The sequence below is a fragment of the Thunnus albacares genome, chromosome 19 (assembly GCF_914725855.1).
Source record: "Thunnus albacares chromosome 19, fThuAlb1.1, whole genome shotgun sequence".
NCBI classification, from domain to species: Eukaryota; Metazoa; Chordata; class Actinopteri; order Scombriformes; family Scombridae; genus Thunnus; species Thunnus albacares.
The window spans coordinates 11,602,326-11,624,373 of record NC_058124.1 but is presented as its reverse complement, the minus strand read 5'-3'; the positions used below and the strand labels follow the sequence as shown (position 1 = coordinate 11,624,373).

Sequence of the window (22,048 nt, the reverse complement as noted above, 5' to 3'; positions counted from 1 at the left end):
CCAGTTTGTGCATACAGAGCACAGGCGTGAGCCATGAGGCTAATATTGGAATGTATGGAGGCTGTCTGCTATGCTGTGATAAAGAAAACCATCAGTTTTCATCACTCAGGGTGAGAATTGGCCTTCACACCTCGTTAGTGTTCAATAGTAACATTACATATAGGGAGCAAGCTATGTGAAATAACCTATGGATTACTGACTTCTCCCAGTACAGATTTTTATTTATTTTTTTTATTTTTTATTGACCCATTTCAAAATGTTTTGGCATTCATGCATACCTCTCTTCCCTTGAATCAACATTACTTAGCAACAATATAATTTCATTTTGCAAAATAAAATGTTTTTTTTTTTTTAATACAGCTAAATGTCCCTTTAAATTAAGTTGGATTTAATAGCCACGTGGTACATTATAGCATGCCACAGTCCAATACCGACTTACTGTGCAGAACTCGTTAGGACTAGTTTTTTTTTGTCTTGGTTTTTTTGTGGGGGGAAAAAACTTATCAAAGTTATCATGTTTTCATTTCAATTTCTTAAAATTTTGGCATCCCTTCACTCCACATCATCTGTAGGAAACATCAAAAAATAATTGAAATTCCATGTATAGTGATGATTTTCCTTCTAACTTGTCCATGCCAAAGCAGTGTGATGAAAGCCTGTATATTACTTGCTGTCATACCTCTCTCTTCAGATTTCTCTCCAATTTCTGTTAACTGAGCCGTGTTTTGATTTTTCTCCTGCTCAACTTTTACAGAGTTATGCACACGCTGCTATTTTATGAGTCATAGCCTGAAACCAATGGGGAGCTATAGGGCCCCTGTGGCTGTTTGTCCTGTGAGTCAACAAGGACTCTGTTACCCACAATGCCAACAAAGGTCAAACACTGATTACCACCCACAGATAGTCTAAAAGTGGCTTTCCCTATCATTTTTCTTTTCCTCCCCCTCTTTAGTAACACTTTTTAATAACCATCATTAAGACTTTCTAATAAGTGAACCTGGGGAGGCTTTCTACACCCTCACCAGGTCAACAGAGGGAGTTGGTGGTGACAATAACTGCAGTGTATTAGAAATTGGCCATTCCAATAACTGAGGAGGAGGCGGGGCAACTGAAAAAAAAGAGAATGCTTTGTTAAATAGAATAAAAAATTCACATATGTAATTGAGAAAACCAATTTAAAGGCCCCGATGGGTTTTCTTTAAGGGGGACATAACATCTTTTTGTGGTTTTCTGTTATTTATATACTGTTATAATGTTGGAGGTCTATGTTAAACATGTTCAAGTTCCAAAACTTGAGGTGAACTTGTGAAAAAATGTCAAAAGCACAGGCTTCAGCTTGATCTGAATGCTCCGTTTGCAAAGTTAACTCTGTTTCCCCATCAAACTGACGTCAGATTGTTTGCACACACTAGCAAAAAGCGGCCGTTCCACAGCATTTGTTGCTAAGGTATTTGCTAAGGTTGTTCAACGGGCTGTTCATGTTGTCCACTCGGATATTTTGTATTGGATTTGTGCTCGAACATGTACAGATATATTTGAGAAGTTTCCATTTTGAGTAAAGAACAAAAAAAAAGAAGTGAAATCCTTCTACTACTGATTGTTGACGTAGCATCTGGAGCCACCGGACGTCAGCCAAGACGCAGCTTCTAGGAGCTAAACAACCAGAACAGACTGGGCTCGTTGGTAGGGGGCGCCTTAAAGAGACAGGAGCTGAAACGGCCTGTTTTAGACAGAGGCTGAACTGAGGGGCTGCATAAACAACCAGTATAAGATAAATAAGGAGTTTTTTGAACTGTAAATCATGCAAAGATATTCCATTAGAGCCCTTGAATATAAATGTCGACCTGCCTTCAATAGAAACCTCCAAATGGCAAACTTCATCTTATGAGCTCATTTGTCACTATGAGATTGTTGTCTGGAAAAATGTTTATTAAATACCAGTTAAGCCTGACCAGATAATATCTGTTGGGAGTATTAAGATAAGGATGTGACTCATTGCCTCTTAAAAACATCTTCATGAACAGCTTGTATAAACTGGTATTTACTGGAGTATTTGGTAGGGTTTACTTAATTTCCAGGTTTTTGCAAATAAGGCAATTCTCATTTTTAATTATATCACACTTTTTAAAAATATTAGTTAATACTGCAGTATTAAACAGATGTGTCATCCTGCAGTATATTGCATTTAATACCTGTTCGTTTGTCTTTTTCTGTTCTTACAGCCTCACTCTCTCTGGCACACCCATAGTTCCCAACTTTTTCAGTCATCAGTTAAACAGTCACGGTCTCTTCTGTCTCACCTACTATGTCATGGCTCTCAGCTTTCACAACTCACATTGACTTTCTCTTCTCCAAATTTTTTGCTCTCTCTTCCTCACATCCCGTCACTCCCACTCCTGTCCTTGTGCTCATTAAATGAAACCCAGATATGTCAAGTTGCCATGTCACGATGTTTCCCAAGGCCTCTGCTCTTTTGTCTTTTAGTGAGTGACGCAATTGTTTTAAATTCTTCTGTTCTTACTAATGACTATAACAAATAGGGCAGTGTTTGTAAAAACTGTCACATTCATTGTAATTCCCAAACATACTTTATAAAACACTGCCAAAATGCCGTTATTATAAATCATAACTACTGTAGTAATATCTCTAACTCAACATTAGTGGCTGTGCAGGTAATATGAAGAGATGGTGATGGCTTGAATTTAAAATGCATCATGAGCAGGCAGTCAGTGAAGGTATGAATCTGAGATGCACAATAACAGTACGTTTCATATAAAAGCGTGAGGAGTGTCACTTATCCTTGTCCTATGTACTTCTCAGTGTGGTGATTCTAATCAGCTGATGGGAGCAGAAGGTTAGTGTTCATGATAGCCGGGTGCAAAGTTCGTTTTGCTAGACTGAATTTAAATTTGATCTGCTGTTCTGAAAGTGATATCTCCTTGTCTGCCAAACATTCTTGCCAGTTTGGTTCCCAAAATGGCCATTTTCCATTTTTGCTAACAGGAAAGGCCCCCCCCCCCACCCCCCTTATCTCCCTTGGGATAAGAAATACTTGACATTTGAACCAATATGACTAAATGATTTCTACTACATTTCATTAATTGTGTAACAATACAGTCAGTTCATGATACGGTACATCACGTAAGATTTACTGTTCAATGCACTGACTTAACCGTTGGAAACTAAGCTTATATCCAGCCTTTAAGGTTTTTATTTATAACAAAAAGACTGGATGAGTGTTAGTGACAGATGTAGATAATGAAAGAAAACAAAAGAAAATTAAACTTAATTCTGGAAAATTCCTAAAACAAGCTCATTTGTTTTTTTCACTTGTTTTAAGAAAAAAAAAGGGTTGAGTATAATTTGATAACAGGTTTAACTGGTTTCCTTACCGGGATGTTTCAGCAGTGGACAAGCTTAGGCACGGACTTCTCCATTAATGATGTTTAAGGGAAAGCCATTGTTCCGAGCGAGCTATCGCAACAGATAAAACTTGACATGAATTCCTTTCGAGTATTTTTGTCTCTCTTTTGGTGTATTGAGCCTTCTGTCAGAATCCACAGTAAGGCTGAGCAGTTCCTGTCTGCTGTTAATTGTATGCCTCAGAGTTTGATTTAGGCTGGTCCTGCGGGGAAAGCGATGGTCTGCAAGCAAAGTGATGGAAAAAGTACTATGTGAGGAACAGTAAATGTGAAGAGGGGTGTGAAAACCTTGGGAGGGCAATTCTTCCACTTTGTTCATCAGAGAGGTGATCAGCTACTAGGGATGGTAATAGTTAAGTGGTGATTGATTTATCACTGTTTAGAATGTGATTCAACACAGATATATTAATTGATAATGCACGGAGTTAGCGAGACATTTGTGCAGCCTGAGTGGTTTTTTATATGTCAAGAACATCATGGAGATAGATGTATTATTTTTTTGTTTCTGTCACTGTAAAGGAACATCCTCACAGACTCTTGAGAGGTTTCTCAAGAGTTTTGATTAATCCAGGTTCACCGATCCCCACTGAGCATGATGTCGGAAGTCTTTTACTTGTGTTCTTCAAAATTTCAAACTTGTGTCAATTGGTTTCTTTGTTTTCAGCTCAATAAAAATGACCTGACTCTGTCTACCTGTCTGTACTCATACATCTTGCTTGTGAAGGTTTGCCTCTACTGCCTCTCTGCTTTCTCTCTCTTCCCTTCTTTCTTTCTGTCCTTATATTTATGTAATGTGTCATATGAAAACACCCAGACTGCCACTGATGCTCAAGTCAAAGAGGACCTAACACTTTTCTTTTTTTTTTGATATGCAGTTTTGTTATGCTGTGTGTTATTTTTATTTTTGAAAGCATATAAAGTATGTGAACACTTTACCTGATATCTATCCTCTTGCTCAGGTTCAGTAGGTTCAAAGCACAGTTGCTGTTTTGATTACAGCTTGGAGATGTCAAGTGGGATGAAATTATGTGTTTGCATGTGAACGTTTGTGGCCTTTCAGATGTTTGAAAGGCCCACTTCAGAAGGAGAAAAAACTACTCATGATTAATGCCTTTCTCATCTTAAAGATGTATCCAACCATCAGTACTTTATTAGTTAATGAACAGTGTGTGTGGTCTCAAAACACAATAATCACCACACATGTTCTGTCAGTGACACATCTGTCTTTGCTTACTGTACCTCTACCCCTTGGAAATCTTCCTCATCATTAATCTGTTCTCCTGATAGTGATTGGTACATACATACATCTGCTTTTGTCTCTAGGACTGTAACCGGTGATTTGTTTCTCTCCTGCGTTGGGAATGAGTTGGTTATCAGGGTAGTGCAGTGGGTAGGGAGGCCTTCCTTTCTGTAACCAGGATGTAAGCTCTTGTGTCTACAAGCATCTGTCCTGCCAAAACATCTTTGAGACACTAAATCCCTAACAGGAGTATATCTGCAGCTGACCCTGTAGACGCCAATCATATAATAACTACCGTTAATGTAATAACAATGTGAATGTAATAAGCAACACAATGTACAAGAGTTCAGGTTTTTTTTCCCCCTGTCAGTAATTTTCAATAGTAAAATGATTGGAAAATGAACAAGGGAAAATTAAATAATATAATGATTCCGGATAGATTTTAGATTAATTGTCCTGTCTTTCCGATACATTAAATTTAACGTGGGTTGTCATCTCCCTGCCTGGTGACTTACAGGCACAGTGCTGCCAGCTTTCCTAGAGCTCTGCTTCAAACAAGGTAAGCAGCTTGAGATAGATTGAAGCAATTTTCTGCCAAAAGGAAGGACTGCAGCAACTATGATATTGTAGCCTCTGCAGTGTCTGCACCACATGGTATTCTATCTGAGCGGTTTGAAAATAAAAAAAACCCACAAAAGTGAGGATAGTGAGCTGATGTTAGAGGAGGAATGAAGGTCACTGAAGAAAATGGTTTCATTGTTCGACTACCAACAGTAAACGGGACACCGACACCTTATTCAGCTGTCATTCAGTATTGTCTTACTGGGTTCTAGGTTGCTGTCAGTCTTAGGTTGACTGTGTGTTGTTTGCTCCTGTCAGATGCTGATTGACAACTGCTTCTGTACAGAGGATCTCACAGCTTAGCTGTCTCCATCCATGGTCAAACTTATAATAAAGGACATGTCAAACATGACAACATGTCAGATTTGCAGATCAACAAGAGCACGTTCCTGTTCATGGTAGAATGCACAAGAGGAATTATATTTCACCATTATCAAATGAATATTTTTCATCTGCTTCTTCATCAACTGTAATAAGTCTTTTTTTTCTTACTTTTGTATGGATTCTGCTCTGTATCTGCTCTTGCCGCCATTTTTTGCCCATTGAAATAGGTAAATGAATTCCTTCCAGTTGTGTTGAAAGCACACGGCCAAACAACAGATACATGAAATGGTTAGGAAGAAACAGAATTTTATCAGTTTCTTTATTAGTTTTTTAATCTGCCTCTATGTCTTGGTTCAATACCCACAGATGGTGCAGTGGCAGCAGAGTCTGATGAGTTGGGAGTGGACCGCAGCTATGTGAAGAAGAAACTGGAGCATGGACTGACACGGATCTGGCAGGTTGGATGGAAGAGTCTGCTTTGCTGTTTCTCCGTCTTTCCCTCTTTCAGTTGTCTGAAACGTTTTTTTCCCCCCTCCCTTTCCTCTCCTAGTTTTTTCTTTTCATTTCTTTGCCCTCAGATTTCTGCTTGACTCACAGTTGCTCAATCATAAATTCTCCTCCCACAAATCACCCTGTCCCTCTCATTACTCCCCTCAGGATGTCCAGTTGAAAGTGAAGGCGTACATCTTGGGGACAGACATGTCTAACTTCAAGTACGACGACTTCATAGTGGTGCTGGATGTCATCAGCAGGTATACTGCAGGGCCAGAGCAGCCAGCTCATCCTTGTTTCCACTAATTGGTCTTCATTATATGGCTGTCTCTGTCTCCTTCTTGTCGTTTTGTCTCTTTTTAAGGTTGATCTACTTTCACATGCAGTCTCTCTTTTTTTGCTCTTTAGTTTCTCACAGTACTCATTTATCACCCACTAACTGGCTCACTGTTCTCAATGACTTAGTTTACATGCATTTCTAAACTGAAGTTATATCGTCATTATGTCCGCACCCATTTAAACCATACATTCTGATTATATTAACAGTGCAATGCATAAAATCATGCAGGTACAGGTGAGGCACTTCAGTTAATATTCACATCAAACATCAGAATGGGGAAAAATATGAAATCAGTGACTTCGATGCTTATCTCCTGGGATTTCACACACAACGGTCTCTAGAGTTTACTCAGAATGGTACGAAAAATGAAAAACATCCAGTGAGTGGCAGTTCTGCGGACGGAAAACGCCTCGTTGATGAGAGAGGCCAGATGGGTTCTAGCTGACGGAAAGGCTGCGGTAATTCAGATAACCACTCTTTATAGCTGTGGTGAGCAGAAAAGCATCTCAGAATGCACAGCACGTCGAACCTTGAGGTGGATGCGCTACAACAGCAGAAGACCATGGCAGGTTCCACTCCTGTCAGCCAAGAACAGAAATATGAGGCTGCAGTGGGCACACTGGACAGTTGAAGACTGGAAAAACGTAGCCTGGTCTGATGAATCTCGATTTCTGCTGAGACATGCAGATGGTAGGGTCAGAATTTGACATCAACAACATGAATCTGTGGACCCAAACTGCCTTGTGTCAACAGTCCAGACTGCTGTTAGACATTTAATGGTGTGGGGAATGTTTTCTTGGCACACTTTGGGCCCCTTAATACCAATCAATCATTGTTTGGATGCCACAGCCTGTCTGAGTATTGTTGCTGACTATGTGCATCCCTTTAGGGCCACAATTTATTTTAATGTCAAAGCAAAAGTCATCTCAAACTGGTTTCATGAACATGACAATGAGTTCAGTGTACTTCAATCGCCTCCTCAGTCATCATATCTGAATCCACTAGAGTACCTTTGGGATGTGGTAGAATGGGAGATTAGCAGCATGAATGTGCAGCTGACGAATCTGCAGAAATCATGTGATGAAATTATTTCAACATAGACCAGAATCTCAAAGGAATGTTTCCAACATCTTGTGGAATCCATGCCACGAAGAATTGAGATTGTTTTGAAAGCAAAGGGAGGCCCTACCCAGTATTAGTATGGTGTTTCTAATAAAGTGCTTGGTGAGTGTATTTGGATCATGGGACCTCAAATTTACCAAACAGATTTATTTTCTGTCAACTTGTGGTTGACCCAAATAAATACCCCAAAAGAGAGATAAATACATTCAATGTTTTTTTTTGGTCTTCTAAGCCACTCTGTCTGTCCAAATACCAGTCTAGGTGACAGCAGTTATTTGTGTACACACTGAAGACAGACAGTGTCTTTTTATATAGAGAAATAGCAGGTTGGCTTGGCAACAGTAGCAGGTTGAATAGCTTAAAACCTCCCCTACAAATGTCAAGGTGAGTCACTTTAGATCAGTTTCTTAAGATGCAGAATTGTGTGGTTCTTTTCTGCTCAGCAATACTTCCAACACTGCACTGTCTGTCCCTTACTGGCAAGTTCCTGTTACCAGAGCACGTCTGTTTACATCGTGTCTTTGTGCCCCTGCTGGCTCAGCTGTCAGCCTGGCACACACCCACACACTCAATGGTCTCTAGAGGGTTGGAGGCTAAAGGAATCTTTTTGATATATAACTAAAGATTTTTTTTTTTTGGTTCATTCAATGATAAAATAATATTAAAAACTTTAAAATCACTTTCACATTTTTATGACTCAGAAAAAGATACATATGAAAGATGGTATTTGAAAAGCACACACTACATAGGTTAAGTCATCACTTTGTACACTGTAAATTAAGTCATTATCAAGTACTGTCACCAAAAGGTAGCCTTAAAAGTTGAATTGGCAGCTATCACTGAGTCCACTTGTTCTCCTTACACTGGGTCTTCTCGCTACATGCTCTATCAGATAACTGCCCAAGTGATTCAATCCCTCTGTCAGTGACAAAGGGGTTTTGGTTACCGGAGCTTTCAAGGCCACATTCATCGAAATACCTCTCGGTTCATAAGGACCATGTCTTGAACCAGGGGATTTATTTTATCAGTGTGAGCTAATTGGATATATTTATATTTTCTTTTATTCTCTCCTCTTTGCTTGACCCATTTATCTCAACAAATTGCCACTCACTCCTTTCTCCCCTCTTACCTTCTTTCTCAATTGTTGTCTCTGCCATCATTTTTTCCCTCACTCTTCAACTGTCTCTTCCAGGTTGATGCAGGTGGGTGAGGAATTCTGCGGCAGTAAGTCGGAGGTCCTGCAGGAGTCTATCAAACGGCAGAGTATCAACTACTTTAAAAACTATCACAGGTGAGATGCTTTTACTGGATTATTACTATGTGACAATTACAATAGACATCATTCCTGTTCATAAAAGATGAACATAAATAGAGGGTAGATGAAACTGATTCTTGATCAGCAGGTTATCAGTGCTTGACAGAAACCTTTACACACAATCACAACTATTGGCTGCCTCAAACGCCCTTTATTCCCAGTGTAACCCTCTATGGAGTAGACATGTAATTACATGTTAATACTCACTGAGCTGGAAGTAGAGCTGCCAGCGGCTAAAGATTTTCCTAGTCGATTAATAGTCACTAGTTCAAGCCATTAGTCGACTAGTCATTGCACATTTATGATAATAATTCAATTATTTAAATATATATTTTGGGGGCATCAGAAAATGATTTGAGCTCCAGGGCTGAGAAAGAACTAGTAACATTGTTAACACTGTGCTAAATTACAGAGAAACCATAATAATGCTCCTTTGAAATACAAATTTTACAAGCACATGAAGCAAGCTGCCTGTTAACGAAATGCTAACAGCAAAAGCAGTAATGATTCTGAATGTGTCAGAACATCCAGGGCCAACCCATAAAACTATCTAGGCTATCTAGAGCAGCCATGCTAGGCGGCTAACGTTAGACTACTTACATGTGTCAAATGATAAGTCATATTTGAGTTCGACAAATGACAGGTGAATCGTTGCATGCAGAGTTTGCATATCACCTTCTTGGGGTCGTCCTTCATATGCTCAAAATGGTCCCACACTTTTGATGATTTCCTACCTGACATAGTATAAGGCAGAGTGTGAGGCCAGGTGTCGCCACATGTCGCCACTTTGTGTATCTGTCGTTATTAATCAAAAGCCCTCTACATTTCATACAAGGTCCAGCCATATACTAGGTTTTGACCTAGTCTTGTTTTGTTTTTTTTCCCTGTGACCTACCAACCAGTTTGGTCGACTATTAGGGGGCAGCACTAGCTGGAAGCCCATTTACATCTTGATTACATAGCCCCCCCCACACACACATGAATATGTACGCTTTCACACAGAAAGCACCACATCATCAGAGATGATTTGCATTAATCAGTGTTGTGATTACCTGTCAAGAGTCATTTATAGGATGTTCAAATATCAGAATGCTAATAAACTCTATTATTATGACAGAAAAAGACAAATGAGGGAAATGAGGGAGACACACAGGCATGATGGGATACATGCTTGGATTAGCTGTGATGAGGGAGGTTTAAAAAAGATTAAATTGTAATCAGAACTGGGAAATAAAGAGAGTAAGAGGTGACAGACCTGTGCAGAGAGAGAAGAAGAAGAAGAAAAAAAGAGAGACTGGTTTGCTCACCAGACCATCTGTGATCAAATCTTTACTCAACCCAGCACTTCTTAACATACCTGACAGCAATGTGAAGGCGCATTACCTCTGTGCATGCACAAACGCGCACACATGTCCACTGTTGGCCAGAAGGCATCCAGAGTGCATCATCTTTACATTAGGGTTGATTCATTTTCCAGCCGGGTGTCATTCCCAAAGAGATTACCCATCAGTGAACTTTGACTGCCTGATGCCTGCATTCGTCTGTCAGCTGCCTGCAGTAATACACCCAGTCATCAGGAAGGGTGTATCGCTGGCCCGCGGGTACAAAAGGACAGGATGACATTGTCAGGGTTCACACATGATAAATATCCGCCGTTGGTAATCTCTGTTTTTTTTTTTTTTTTTTCCCCCAAACTCATTTTCTTTGCGTGATTGAAATGTTTAAATGTCCTTTTAATTCTGAATTCATTAGATTTGAGGAATATAACTGTAGGCGAATGGAGCGAGTGTTTGCAAAATGGACTCATTAGTTAGTAGTCAGTTCAGTGAGCATGCAATGTTGAAGTGGAAAAGAGTTAAAATGCAACTGATACTGCTTCATTACTACTGTGCCACGAGGCTTCCCTTTCTCTCGCCCCCATGCTCTATCACTTCCTTGTACTTCAAACAACTTTAAGTAGCAAGGGATGCCGAAGTGTTTGAAGTCAACACCGCGCTGACATTTCACACCGAGAGACCTGATGTTGACCTACAGTAGCAGGTGAACACCACGGTGGCTGTCTTGAGCTGTGATCACAGTTAACATGGAAACACGTTACACACACCTACTCACACCGCACACACACACGTCTTCCTTTTCACTGCGCATCAGTGACCTTTGCAGGCTGTGTTTGTATCAGTTTGATCTGGACCCTCAGAACACAGGAGCTGCTGGAATGTATGAAATGTCATGAGTTCACTAATGGACAGATGTTGACTTCTTCTTCTTCTTTGTCACTTCTCATATTTTTCTACTGCATTCTCATTCCTTTTTTTTTTTCTCTTCACAATCCCTCAGGGCACGACTGGAAGAGCTGAGAATGTTTCTGGAAAATGAGACGTGGGAACTTTGTCCAGTCAAGTCTAACTTTAACATCGCTCAGCTTCATGTGAGTATGAATCACATCATTGAGGCGAGAAAGTGAAGCACAGTTGCATTCATTTATTCTACACTGTCACTCATCACACACCCCCACCACTGTGAAATTTTCATAAGGATATGAAACACAGGGGATCCAACTCAACGCTTTCTGTGTGTGTATTGTATATGTGTGTGTGTGCAAGTGTGCCAGCTTGTGTTTCAGCATAGGAGCAGTAAAGTTCACTGCACATTATATAACACAGATGAACATAAAAAGGATGTTGTCCCTTGTGACGTGTATGTAAGATCATTTTATTTCCCACACTCATGAGCAACAGATAAAAAATAAACCTTGAATATCAGAGCCCGATGTAGATCATGTACAGCATCACCAAAACAAAGCCGTTATCTCATGAATATATACTATAACCAACTCAAAGAAAAGCTACAACATGTTCACTTCGCTTCACATAGAAGCAGAAATGATAAATGGAAAGAAAGAAATGTCAAAAAGATAAATGGAGTTCATTCAAAGTCTGCTTTTTTTTCATTTTTCTACATCCTTTTTTTCCCTTTGTACCCGTCTTGCTCGGGCACATTTTGCAACAAACACACATGTCAAAGAATCTTCAGAATAAACCCACTGGTGTGAAAATTTTGCATGTGTATATTACTGTATAGTAAACAGGCAATGTACAGATGTTACAAAAAGGTTAAAGCTTGTTTTTTTGAATGCCAAAAGGTGCATCAAAATCTAAAATGCTCAAGTTTCAAAATGATTCTATTATTGAATCACTATATATTAAATACAAAACTTCTTTCCATAATTTCCTTTCTTATTTGTCTCATCTTTGTCAAATACGAGTATATATCTGTTGTCCCTCTAAAAGTGTTTCTGTTATCCCATCTTCCCTATCCAGGAGTTTAAGTTCATGGGCCAGTGCCGCTCCCCGTCCGTTTCCCCGAGCAGACAGGCTGTGACATCGACCAGCCAGGCCCAGGAGGAGGTGTCTCTCTTCCAGCAGTATCTTCAGGAGGGAAACCCCTTTGAAATGCACATTGAGCACAAAGAAGAGGAGACAGAGGATGTGCTTGCATCTAACGGGGTAAGCACCAAGGGATGTCAATTTCAGTATCATTGTGAAAACGTACATTACCCAATCAGTCAAAAGGTTGCAAGATGAACAAGATGAATTATTAATTAGTACTATATCAATCATATTGTCTATCATCCAGCTACAGATCATATCCACCGATTCAGTCAAGTTGTTGTTTGCCATAATTAACAAGGCTACCTGTTGAGGTACAGCACCAAACAACTTAATATAGAGACAAGGTAATTGAATGGGACATAAGCACTGTTGGTCATTAAGTGGTTTACATCAGCCTTCAAGCTACCATCAACAGGGCCATAACAAACTTTTAATAACATGCAGGGCCAGCAATACAGAACCTGCTATAATTATTATCACTTTGATGCATTGTCAGCATGTGATATAAGCTGTTAAATAGCAAATGAAATCCGTGGGTTGATCCAGCGGCAAAACAAATAATAAACTCGAGAATGTATTTATGTAATCCTTGTTAAATATAAATAGGCAGCACTCTTCCTCAAAAGAAACATTTTGCAGATAACGGCATTAGGTTTTGTTGGCAGTCTATGTTGTCCAGTAGAACTACTAGGCCTGCCACTTTGGCACTATACATAAGTGACAGAGAGGAGAAATCTTCTCCTAACTTGATCATGTCCTCCAACTCAAAGCAAGCACTTACTGTATGCTTGCCTGACAAATATGAAAACACAATAGGCATTGCATGTACCATTATATTAAATAGCAGCTACTATTATGTGGCTGGAAATCAGCAGGAGAATCAAAGAACATCCTACAGTATGTGCATTAGCAAGGTGTTGTTAGCAGCTAGCTAGTCTTAATTCAGTAGCCCCCTTATTCCTTGAGGTAAATTTCAAATGTTGTCTGTTATCACACACACAAGTTCTCATTGCAGTATAGATATAGCTTTGGTTGGCACTACGAGGCAATTGGAGTACAAACAAGACAGGCCTCAACCTGTCTTTTTGGTCTTAGCTAGCCGTGCTGCCACTGTAGCACTATAGGATTTGAGTTTACTGGATTTGAGTCGCACATACGTGAGAGGATCCACCAATTTGGCCAGCTAGGTACGACAACATTGAACTGAAATTACACCACAAGACAGAAAAATGTTTATTATATTTTTCAGTTTCTTTTTCATTTTGTATTTGTACAGAAGTTTGTAATCTTTGGTTTTGATAAGCGCTAGCTAAATAAACTTTATTATTGTTATTTACATAGTTTCTATAAGGTTCCACCAGATATCTACATCATTGCCACAGAGATCCAGAGAATATTGCCTGGTATTGTGGATGTTACATACTGTACATGTGCTCCACATATGTCTGACATAAGGTAGAAAATCAGTTGTTCCTTGTGAACAAAACAGTATTCCTCTTCAAGAATGAAAAGAAGACATTACACAGGTGACCTGACACATCACCCACTTTTTTATATCGATATATTTTCTTTTCAGGCTCAACATCAAAAGCGATATTGCACTAATCTAATATATCAGACTAACAGAAGCCCTAGCTTGCCTTGTTCTTAGGCATGTAATCCTTTCTTTATGGCTGCTGTGTTGACTGAGCTTGCTGTTAAGGACAAAGAAAATGTGTTATTTCAAGAATGCTTTAACTGAACTCTCTTCTGGGAGGTGAATGAATTTTCTGCTGTCGTTTCATGGTTCATGGCTGAAATATGAATATGTTTCACTTTTTTGTTTTTTTGTTTGTTTTTGTTTTTTAATCTCAAAGTGAATTGTTATTACATCCACAGACAATGCAAATGGATATACAAGCAATGGTAAACAAATGAGATACATTTTCAAAGCCTAGAATTTTAAAAAAAAAGGAGTAAGAAAGTATTGTGTACCAAATATATAGTCTCTCAGCCTTATTTTTATTTAGATTGACTCATAGTCTATTTCTTTTCATTTTCACGGGATAGCTATGAAAAAAGAGATATAACTATATACATCCAGAGAGGGAGAGGTAAAGGGCAACAAAATAAAATAAATGAAAGTTCTTTGGCTTCACACAGTTGCATACATGTTATAGTGAGATATCTAGACACAAAGAGAATACAGTGAGGAAAAAATAAATAAATTATGGATGTTCCTTTAATTAATTATCTTAACAAAATCAGGTCTCAGAGGTTTGACATATTGCACCCATTTTTCCCAGTGTTGTATTAAGATGTCCGTCTTCACGTTTAAAGAGAAAATAACCTTTCCCATCATGTAAATCTCCATTGTCACATCTATCCAGTTATTTAATCTAGGTCCAACATGCATCATTCATCTTTTGGTCAGAGCCTTTTTCCCTGCTGCAAGCAATATACCCATTAAATATTTACCAATACCTTTTGCTTCTGGAGAGATATAGCCTAAATATATGGCTTTGAAATCTAATGGTAGATGTGTATTAAAGATGGTCTGTATTGCCTTATGTATTTCTTTCCAGTAATCCTGTATGTTTTGACATTCCCAAAAAACATGGTAATGGTTCATGGCTTGACAGACACAGTTTCTCTTACACTGAGGATTACCATAATCATAGCATGCCTTCATAAGGCGGGTGATAAAAAAAATGCCACAGTAAGGTCTGCTTGGGCTGGAACATTCCCGGCGGGCCATCAAAGCCCCCAGTTCATGCAGGCACTGTGCCTGCTTCACCGTCAAGACTCTTCGACAACAGCTAGTATGTAAAGCTAGCTTGTCAGGTAATGACCCTTACTTGTCTCTTGGTGACCTGCTGGTTGACGACAGGGACAGGGAGGGGAAGGACATGGACACTGGGCCATGTGCTAGCACTAGCTGGGGCTCACAGTTGGACCTAGCCGTGGCGCCACTGCCTTTGGAAGACGTGTCGGAGCTGAATTACAAGGACGACGATGAGGATACCTCGGACCTCCTCATATCAGAGGAGGATGTTTTGGACGAGTTGTCCGTCACTCCCACTCAGGCTGCAAAGCCTGGAGCTGAGTCTGCCTCTCGGGATGGGGACGAGAGCACACCAGATTTGCCCGTCCCCAGCATGGCTATCCAGGACGTGCAAACTCGCGAACCCCATTCAAGGGGCTTCTTTCCTGGAGTTTGAGGGCATAGGAGAAGCAATGGAATCCTCCAGGAACCCCACACTGCCAACGAAAGGAGACCACTTCCAGTCTGCCATGACTGATAGGGCCTACAGAGTGACAGCTTTGGCGGTCAGTGCGCTTAATGTGTCTTCCATGCTTGTGACATAGTACTAGGTGGCGACAAGGCTGCACCCTGTTGTGTGGGAGGAAATCCAGGTGATTATAGACATTTTCTTCCATGTGCAGCGCTGTGCGTTCCAGTCCATGGGCAATTCATGGGGTTGTTGGTGCTGCAGGAAAGAGCCAGGTGGCTCAACCTGGCAAACTTGTCCAACAACTTGTCCCATCCCCGCTGGTGATGGAGCTAGACGTTCCGCATTCACCAGCCCCACCTGCCCTGTTCCACAGTGTGCTGAAGGAGGTTTCCTTGCCCCCTAACCCCCCATTGCTGGCACGTCCCAGCCAAGAGGGAAAGAGACTGTGTTGTGGAGAAAGTGAGCTTTGTCTCTCCTCCAGTTCATACAAACACACAATCACATGTCTTGAATATAACATTAAACCATGTTTCACTACCGCATCCAGACGGAGGTTGAGGGCACATTTAAAAACAATAAACAAAAAATTGATGAAATCAATTAACAGTTTGGTGGCAACACCTGATGTGCCGCTCCTGATGGGGGTTACAGCCTCACCCATCTACCCACAGTGCAGCTGCCTACAGGAGCTGGTTTAATCCAAAAAATGTGCAATGCCTCCTGCAGTTTGTTCGAATCTAGGTCAGATCATGTTTATACCATACAAGATCATGGTCCAAGTTGTTTTGGTCCGCATCTGAGTGTGATTGCTGTGTTCACACCTGCTCAAATGAATCACACCAGTGGGGTAAACACTCCAGGGTTCAGTTCAACTGAATTAAACAAGGCAGGTGTGAAAATCATTGTTCATTGTTAATTTCTCCTGTATAAAGGTGTGTTTTATTATGAGTAATCAAAATTATAGATTTTTCAGGATTTAATATGTTACCTTATGTGTGGGTTTTCATTCGAGTTGTTTTCATCTTGTTTTTAATGGGGAGGATTGTCTTCTGTAAACCTGGAGTTTTTCTCTGATGTCGGCTCTCCTGCATGATCCTCTCTCTCAACCGCATCAATGCAGTCTTCTGCTTCCCTGATTCTCTTGTTTGTCTTGTTGAGCTTGTCTTTGATATGATCCAACTGGTGGTTCTTCTGCAAGTTAACCTTTGGTTTTCTTTCCTGTGAGCATTGGCTTCTGCACTTAGTGGCTCTTCATCATTCACGTTTAATTCAGTTGTATTTTTCTTACTTTTTTCTCTCGTTTCCATTGTTAACTCGCTATTTGACTGCTTTCCATACTAAGTGGGGTTTATTCACCATTTAGCAGGATATTTTAAAATTCTGTCAGAGGAGACTGCGTTCTAGGCTGCCATCTCTGATCTTGGCAGAACCGGAAACATTATACTTTGTTTTCAATAGACTTTTAGATAATTTAATCACAGCCCTTCAACACAATTTGGTTTTACACCTTTTTCTCTTTGAGTAGCTGGTTTGTGTTGTGTTGTTTTCAAAAACCCTCAGGCATGTTTTAATTAACCATGTTATCTGATAACCAGCAACAATACGATTTCCCCATGGCATCCAATTTTTCCCACTTGTATTCTGAAACTAATGATGATGTGTCAACAAAGTTTCACTGTGTGTTATAACTGTATTTGATTTGTACTTGTTTGTATCCCTCTTACTCTATTCATCTCTACTGTGCCTCACCTTTGCTCTTTCCGTTTGTTTGTTATTTTCCATGACTTCCATCTGATCTTTGTCTTTTCCTCACACATTCATTTTTCAAGTATGAATCCGACGAGCTGGAGAAGAGTGTGTATCAGGATTACGACAGTGACAGTGATGTCCCTGAGGAACTCAAGCAGGACTACGTGGATGAGCAGACGGGTGATGCCCCCCTCAAGAGGTCAGTTCCAAGTCAAATTGTTTTATGCTGCACCACTCTGATAACAAACAGCTCAGGGGATGACAAGTGAAGTGACATGGTCAGTCCAGGTGTCCATCATTTCTACTCCCAGCAATCTCTAAATCTAAGAAAGACAGTGAACGTGGACACAAAAAAGGAGCAACTCACATTAAGAGACCAAATAAAATTATCACTCCTTGAATCTTTATTTTAAGGAAGCTCTAAACGGATGTGAAATCATGCATTATGCGATTTCTATGCATTTAGCAACAGTAATTTTAGCTCACCTCTTCCTAACCCTGCTAAGTAGGCAGAAAGCTTGTATAAAACATTTTGTCTAACCATGAACAATTCTCTTTCTTCCCACCTCCGCCTTTATAATTGGTGACTAGTGAAAAGATTACATGCAGTTTAATAAATAGGGATGCAATCATGCACTCCTCTTCTCTTTGTGCAAAATGGTTCATTTTCATTTAATATTTAAATGTAATTGAGGGATTTTTTTTTGTTTATTTTATTATCAGGGTGTATTGAAATATCATTAAAATGCTTGGGCCCAGGAAACATATGGTTCATTTAATGTATGCAAGAGCCATTATTCCACGTCATAGCTGTGATCATTATTATTACTACTATTATTTAGTTCTTGGTGGTGTGTGTCATAAATCACCACATGAATTTGGATGCTTTTGATGCAGCATGATGGCGGTGCACTGAATAGCTGAGAAAGTAGTGTTGGGTGTATGAGTGTGTGCTGATATAACATTGTTCACCGGATTTGCACAGGAAACTAAACATACAATGCTATTACTTATTTAGCAGCTCCTCATTACAGAGGCATTGTTATAATGAACATTTCCTGTCATGTAATGAACAACGACCTATTAATGCTATCGTGATGTTTGTGCTCAGTGTTTGAGACTCAATATTTCACAGGTCTGACATGCCTGATATTTTGCCTTAACTCTCACCCCATTTCCTAGTCATTCCCCCTCCGTGTGTATTAACCTGACATTAGCCTAAAGCCACTAAAATGCTAATTTCCTATTCTTATAAGCAGGGATCACTAATGGTTAATTATTGAATGGGTCGCATAGTCACATCCAGAAATTAGACAGTCTGTGTAATGATTGCTGGCTAATATAGTTCAGTGATCAGTGTCAGGGGTCTGGTTCTCCAGGATCACCAGTTCAGAGACTTTACCATGGGGGTCCAACTGTGTCTGCTGCATTGTGTAATGGGTTCTGATTGATCAATTACTAGACTTTGACCTGCACTAAGGATTTGAACCTGCCCGATCACTGCAGAGGATTAGTGATGTTAACATGTATTACTCTACATAGTCTCTCTTTCACTCCTGACTTTGCCCTACTTTCTTTTTCTCCTACTTCCTGCGCACATCAGCGTGTCCCGAGAGACTATGAGAAGCAAGAAAAAGTCAGACTACAACCTTAACAAGACCAACGCACCAATCCTCACCAACACCACCCTCAACGTCATCCGCCTTGTCGGTAAGCCCTACATACACATAAACAATCGACCACTTCCTCTCCTTGAGAGCAGGTGTCCTCTCTGGCCTACTCAGATTACCATTTTTTCACCAATTAAGCCGGCAGCTCATTTCGAATCGGCATGCTCAAGGCTACCTGTGTGACTGAGCTGCAGTAATAATGGTTAGCCTTCACCCTGAGCTCTGACCTTCCGTTTCTAAAGAGGTACTTACATGTCTTTGTGATGTCATGATGTGATTTCCAAGTGTGAAAAGGAATTAAACTTGGCAGTTATCTTTCCTGTGTTGTCGTTTGGCCAGGTAAATCTTTTTCTATATGAATTCATTTAATAACTCTGGCACAAATCTGCTGTCTTTCTTAACATTTAAAACAATAAATCATTTCTGGTTATTATTGGGTGTTTTCAGTAAAACTGTTTGCCCCTTCTGTTCATACTTCAAAACTTTCTTGCACATGCAGTACAAAATAAAATAATGGTTCTTTTCTTTTCACACAATAGGTAATATTGATTTAGAGCTATGTGGAAAAACTAAAGTGGGAAACTGAGTGAAAGTTTGATTCCAAGCAATCACTTCTAATTCAGTCTCTGAAGCTCTTCCCTGAGTTTATGGTGTAGAATTCAAGAGAAATGGCGTGAAAAATGAGTGTGACAGAAATAGTGCTGTCTCAGAGGCAAAGCCAGCTAGATTGAGTGTATTTCTTTTTTTTTTCTCCTCCATTCATCAGTTCTAAGTCAATGGTAACCTTGTTACACCCCTGTACTCCTGTACTTATTGCTTTTATTACCTTCTTGGTAAATTAAATCCTTGGCCTCAAGAGTATGCAAATGCAATGTGCTCTAGCTAAAGTTCTTCCCTAAAGGACATGGTTCTACCATGATTAACTTATTGTAGTTTAACTCTTAATCTCCTGCAAGATGTATTTATATAACAGAACCATTTCATTAATTGTAGAACTGGTTTAAAACATGCTCTGCCCAGTCCCCACCATTTCATACCTACTATAGATACTGTGTATAATCAGGATTGTGAAAAGTTTGTCCAACAAACCCAACCTTTTGGTAACTGTTAATGTCTTTTTGTGTTATCTCCACACAGGGAAGTACATGCAGATGATGAACATTCTGAAGCCAATCGCCTTCGATGTCATCCACTGTGTGTCCCAGCTCTTCGACTACTACCTGTATGCTGTATACACCTTCTTTGGACGCAATGACATGGTACAGTATTTCTGAGTCACTCTTCTGTTTGATTACACACTGGCAGGGTAAACACATTTGGTAAATTGAAGATGGATTTGCAGCAAAACCACAACTGAATCCATTTTGGGTAATTTTGGTGACTGTTGTAATGTTAAAGATCCCCTCCGGACATGTTTTAAGATGTATATAAAACACACTTTGAAATCTACTCCTTCTCCCCCTCATTAAAAATTCCAGTATCTAAGAATATTTAATTATTTTTCATCTCAAAAGTTTCACCGCGGGACACAAGATGTCTCCTACTTCACTGAAAAGTCCTTTCTCAGTGTATGTGCATTGGAGGTTTCAAGTTACCACATCACACTTGTGTAAGTTGAATACTGGACCAGGATTGGCTCCGGACTAGTTGTGATGTCACAGATCACGCTCGTACATACACGCCCTCAGCTCAGATTTTCGGTGAACACAGAGAAACTTCCCTCTTTCTGCATTCGACGAATCTCAAAAAAAACCTTCTAGTGTCAAACTCTGCAAATACATCAGACTGAAACAACAAGACAAAGACATTGCATCTTTGAGTGGAGGGGGACTTTAACTGTCAGTTTTTAGACACGTGACTGTTTCCACTGTCACCATACTGTAAATTAGACAGAAGTTATAACTTTGAGTGCAACACACACTGGCCACATTGTGTAGTGTCACATAATTTGATGCATGATGAAGATGTCAAACTATAATACTGTTATTTTCCAATTTGGGAAGGAAATGTAATAAAATTGCTGCTTTTGTGGAGAACTGAGATGCACTGACGCCCGCCATGAGAACAATGGCGTGTCCTGATTCATTGATATGCTTCAAGATGCTGGCTATGTGACTGCTTACATCGACAACAAAAGACACTGGTGTTTTCATGCACATCATATCCAGAGTGTGTTGTTAGATTAGAGTCACTACACACAAGTAATCTTGAATTTTTGTTCTTTTTCCCATTATAATTACTGCAGTTTTGTGGTTGTGGATCTTGTTGCTGCAATACCATTTTCATACATTTATTAGTGCTAAAGATTGATTCTTTTTTTCATGTTTGTATGTTTATTAGATGATATACAGTGTGGCGGGAATAACCACCGCTTCCATTATTTTGTCACTGCTGTCTGTCAAAGTAAAAATTCCAGTTGAATAAAGGGTTGCAGTCTGCGAACCTAGCCCCCACCCCCCTCCCCACTCCATCTTAAGACTGTTGTTTCATTTATACTGTGACTCCCTAAGAAAGAAAACAGACTTTTGTGTCAGCATCACTCTCAGGGAGGTGGTAATGATAGCAACAAAATGACTTCTGTCCCATCGAGGTGGAAGAGATAAAGAGGATGAACGCTCCGCGGGGGCCGCTCCGTTGCAGACAACTTGTCAGGGGGGGTCTTTTCTCGTGTCTCAATCTCACCAGTGTGGGTCCATCTGCAGTATCCAAGTGTTTTTTTTTTGTTGTTTTTTTATGACATTCTCTCCATCTTCTTGTCTTGATTCATATAACTCATCCTCTGCATCACTGTCTCCCTTATTTTAAAGTTTCTTTCTTATATAAATGCCATTTTTCTCAGTCAAGGCTGCTCCTTCTGTCTCTTATTCTTTTTCATCTTGTGTGCCATGTCCTTAATCTTCCCATGTTCTGCTCCTTTCACATAGCATAGCTTTTCTGTCTCTCCTCCTCTTTTTTTTCTCACTACTCTCATGCTAATCTCTATCTCTTTGCATCTCTCTTTAACTCTCACTTTGTTCCTTTTTTCTACTGAACCTCTAGTCCTCATTAAGTGTCATTTTATTAACCATTTCAGGCACCTCCAGTAAAATGCTAATGTCCCATGAATCTTTAAACAGCTCCTGGAAATTACTATGCACATATGCTGG

General features: G+C 39.9%; 1 protein-coding gene across 2 annotated transcripts in view; it reads left to right on the top strand.

Moving 5' to 3' along the window:
* vps50 (VPS50 EARP/GARPII complex subunit) overlaps positions 1 to 22,048 on the top strand; it is a 112,379-nt gene that overhangs the window by 54,577 nt on the left and 35,754 nt on the right. For both annotated transcript variants that reach the window (XM_044335477.1, XM_044335478.1), the window contains exons 14-21: positions 5,974 to 6,065; positions 6,265 to 6,359; positions 8,754 to 8,852; positions 11,214 to 11,304; positions 12,197 to 12,382; positions 17,313 to 17,431; positions 18,836 to 18,942; positions 20,040 to 20,161. In XM_044335477.1, the coding sequence (XP_044191412.1) occupies positions 5,974 to 6,065; positions 6,265 to 6,359; positions 8,754 to 8,852; positions 11,214 to 11,304; positions 12,197 to 12,382; positions 17,313 to 17,431; positions 18,836 to 18,942; positions 20,040 to 20,161 (911 nt within the window). The remainder of the gene's footprint in view (positions 1 to 5,973; positions 6,066 to 6,264; positions 6,360 to 8,753; positions 8,853 to 11,213; positions 11,305 to 12,196; positions 12,383 to 17,312; positions 17,432 to 18,835; positions 18,943 to 20,039; positions 20,162 to 22,048) is intronic.